At 55.0% G+C, this 3,045-nt stretch overlaps 1 protein-coding gene across 1 annotated transcript; it reads right to left on the bottom strand.

Moving 5' to 3' along the window:
- Positions 1-1,270: 1,270 nt before the first annotated feature.
- Positions 1,271-2,194, bottom strand: LOC135461048 (olfactory receptor 14A16-like). The gene has a single exon (XM_064738029.1). It carries the CDS (start codon positions 2,192-2,194, stop codon positions 1,271-1,273), a length of 924 nt encoding a protein of 307 aa, XP_064594099.1.
- Positions 2,195-3,045: the final 851 nt, after the last annotated feature.

Below are 3,045 nucleotides of genomic sequence, written 5' to 3' on the forward strand. Positions count from 1 at the left end.
TGGATGAGCTCCCCAAGCTGCTCTCCATCATTTACCATCAGTGCTGGCTCAGCAGGGAGGGCCCAGAGGACTGGAGGTGCCAATGTGAGCCCATCCCCAAGAAGGGCTGGAAGGAGGAGCTGGGGAACTCCAGGCCTGTCAGCCTGACCTGGGTGCCTGGAGAGGTTATGGAACAGATCACCCTGAGTGCCATCACAGGGCACCCACAGGATGGCCGAGGGATCAGAGCCAGCCAGCGTGGATTTAGGGGTGGCAGGTCCTGCCTGACCAACCTGGTCTCCTTTTATGACCAGGTGACCCAACTGTGGATGAGGGAAAGGCTGTGAACGTTGTGTACCTGGACTTCAGCAAAGCCTTTGACACTGTCTCTGACAGCATTCCCTGGAAAAGCTGCAGCCCACGGCTTGGGCAGTTCCCTCCTGCTGGGAGATTTAAGAGCTGGCTGGAGGCTGGGCCCAGAGAGTGGTGGGGATGGTGCTGCACCCAGCTGGTGTCCAGGCACCGGTGGTGTCCCCCAGGGATCTGTGCTGGGCCCAGTCCTGTTTAATATCTTCACTGATGATCTGGGTGAGGGGATTGAGTCCACCATTCACAAACTGCAGATGGCACCAAGCTGGGTGTGAGTGTGGATTCTGTGGGAGCATAGGAGGGCTTTGCACAGTTACTTGGACAGGTGGATCCAGGGGATGAATCCAATACGGTCAGGTTTAACAAGTCCAAATGCCGGGTCCTGCACTTTGGCCACAACAACCCCCGCAATGCTACAGGCTGGGGACAGAGGGGCTGGACAGCAGTCAGGCAGAAAGGGACCTGCAGGGACTGATGGACAGCAGGCTGGAAATGAGCCAGCAGTGTGCCCAGGTGGCCAAGAAGGCCAATGGCTTCTGGCCTGGATCAGGGATGGTGTGGCCAGCAGGAGCAGAGCTGCTGTGCCAACACTGATCTGCCCCCAGCTCTGCACACAGACATTGCTGCTTCAACTCCAGAGTAGGGAACATAGGGGCATCTCTGGAAAAAAATTGGCTGGGAGATCCTTTAGTTCCTTTAAAGCCACCAAGAGTGCAGCCCCTCATTGACAAAGTCTCTGGCCACAGGGAAGGTGGAGAGAAACAAAATGAGAAATGGCAAAAACAATGACATTTCTTTGTGGACAATATGAAAAACTAATACAAAGGAAAAAAAGAACAAACCACAACCAAAGCAACAAGAAGTATGAAAGATGTCTTTTAGTAGAAGTGATTGGCAGAAATTGGCCAGCAGTTTAATGTTCCTAAAACCATCCAGTGATCAGTCTCCACACTGCAGCCTTGAGCTCCTGGTTCCTCAGGCTGTAGACGAGGGGGTTCAGGACTGGAGGCACCACTGAGTACAGAACTGACAGGGCCAGATCCAAGGATGGGGAGGACATGGAGGGGGGCTTCAGGTAGGCAAACACTGCTGTGCTGACGAACAGAGAGACCACGGCCAGGTGAGGGAGGCAGGTGGAAAAGGCTTTGTGCCGTCCCTGCTCAGAGGGGATCCTCAGCACAGCCCTGAAGATCTGCACATAGGAAAAAACAATGAACACAAAACAACCAAATTCCAAACAGATTGAAAACCCAAGGAGCCCAAATTCCCTGAGGTTTGAGTGTGAACAGGTGAGCTTGAGGATCTGGGGTACCTCACAGAAGAACTGGCCCAGGGCATTGCCATGGCACAGAGGCAGGGAAAATATCGTGGCTGTGTGCATGACAGCAGTAAGAAAGGCACTGGCCCAGGCAGCTGCTGCCATGTGGGCACAAGCTCTGCTGCCCAGGAGGGTCCCGTAGTGCAGGGGTTTGCAGATGGACACGTAGCGGTCATAGCACATGATGGTCAGGAGGAAATACTCTGATCCAAGAAAGAAGAAAACCAGAAAGACCTGAGCAGCACATCCAGTGTAGGAGATGTTCCTGGTGTCCCAGAGGGAATTGTGCATGGCTTTGGGGACAGTGGTGCAGATGGAGCCCAGGTCGCTGAGGGCCAGGTTGAGCAGGAAGAAGAACGTGGGCGTGTGCAGGTGGTGGCCGCAGGCTACGGCGCTGATGATGAGGCCATTGCCCAGGAGGGCAGCCAGGGAGATGCCCAGCAAGAGGCAGAAGTGCAGGAGCTGCAGCTGCCGCGTGTCTGCCAGTGCCAGCAGGAGGAAATGGCTGATGGAGCTGCTGTTGGACATTTGCTGTTCCTTGGCATTGGGATCTGTAAGAAAATTGATCATGGAACACTTGAGTTTGGAGAGGACTTTAAATATCCCAGCACAGCCTGGGGGCACTTTTCCCCCACTGCCTGCCCAGGGCTCTGCTGCCTGGAGCTGTCTCTGCCAGCAGCTGCTTCCCTGTGCCCAGGGCTGGGCCCTGCCAGTGCTGCCAGAGCCCAGCCCAGCCCTGGGGTCTCAGCTCTGCCCTTCAGACCCCTCCCAGCTCAGGCACTGCCCAGGGGCAGCTTCAGCTCTGCAGGGTCTGATGGCAATGTCAGAGCAACCCTGAGGAGGTCGGAAAAGCGACACTGATGCTGCCTCTAAGGGGCCCTGTGCTGATTTCTGTCTTTGCCTGCCTTATACAGATCTGAGAGAATTTTTTTTTTCCTCAGCCTGAACTGAGAGATGAATATCTATGTGCAATTTCCCACCCAGGCAACCTAGACTAGTAGATAAAAAAAGCAGGATTTTCCCTTTTATGCAGCCCCTGCCTTGCTGTGCTTCCTGTATAAACCACTTGGAAATGTTCTGCAGTTAAATGCCATGCTGGGAGCAGTCCTGAACAATGCAGCATCCTCCCCACACAAGGAGAACACTTCCAAGCCTTACCAGCTGTCTCCTCACACCCAGATTTTGTCCCCCAGTGCTGGGAGCAGCTACCAGGGCTGGCTGAGAGCTGTCCCTGGCAGGCAGCAGAGTCCCTGCCCCAGCACAGCGCCCTGGGCTGCAGGACCCTGCTCTGCAGGACAGCCCTTGACACCCCTGGCTGCTCTGCACAAGAGACAATCACAGAATGTACTCACAGGGTCTGTAGGCATTGGGATGTTCCA

This window comes from Zonotrichia leucophrys, unplaced genomic scaffold (genome assembly GCF_028769735.1).
Source record: "Zonotrichia leucophrys gambelii isolate GWCS_2022_RI unplaced genomic scaffold, RI_Zleu_2.0 Scaffold_157_108879, whole genome shotgun sequence".
Classification (NCBI taxonomy): domain Eukaryota; kingdom Metazoa; phylum Chordata; class Aves; order Passeriformes; family Passerellidae; genus Zonotrichia; species Zonotrichia leucophrys.

Excerpts from the sequence above, each read along its gene's own strand:
- LOC135461048 (XM_064738029.1), bottom strand. The coding sequence starts at position 2,194 with ATGTCCAACAGCAGCTCCATCAGCCATTTCCTCCTGCTGGCACTGGCA.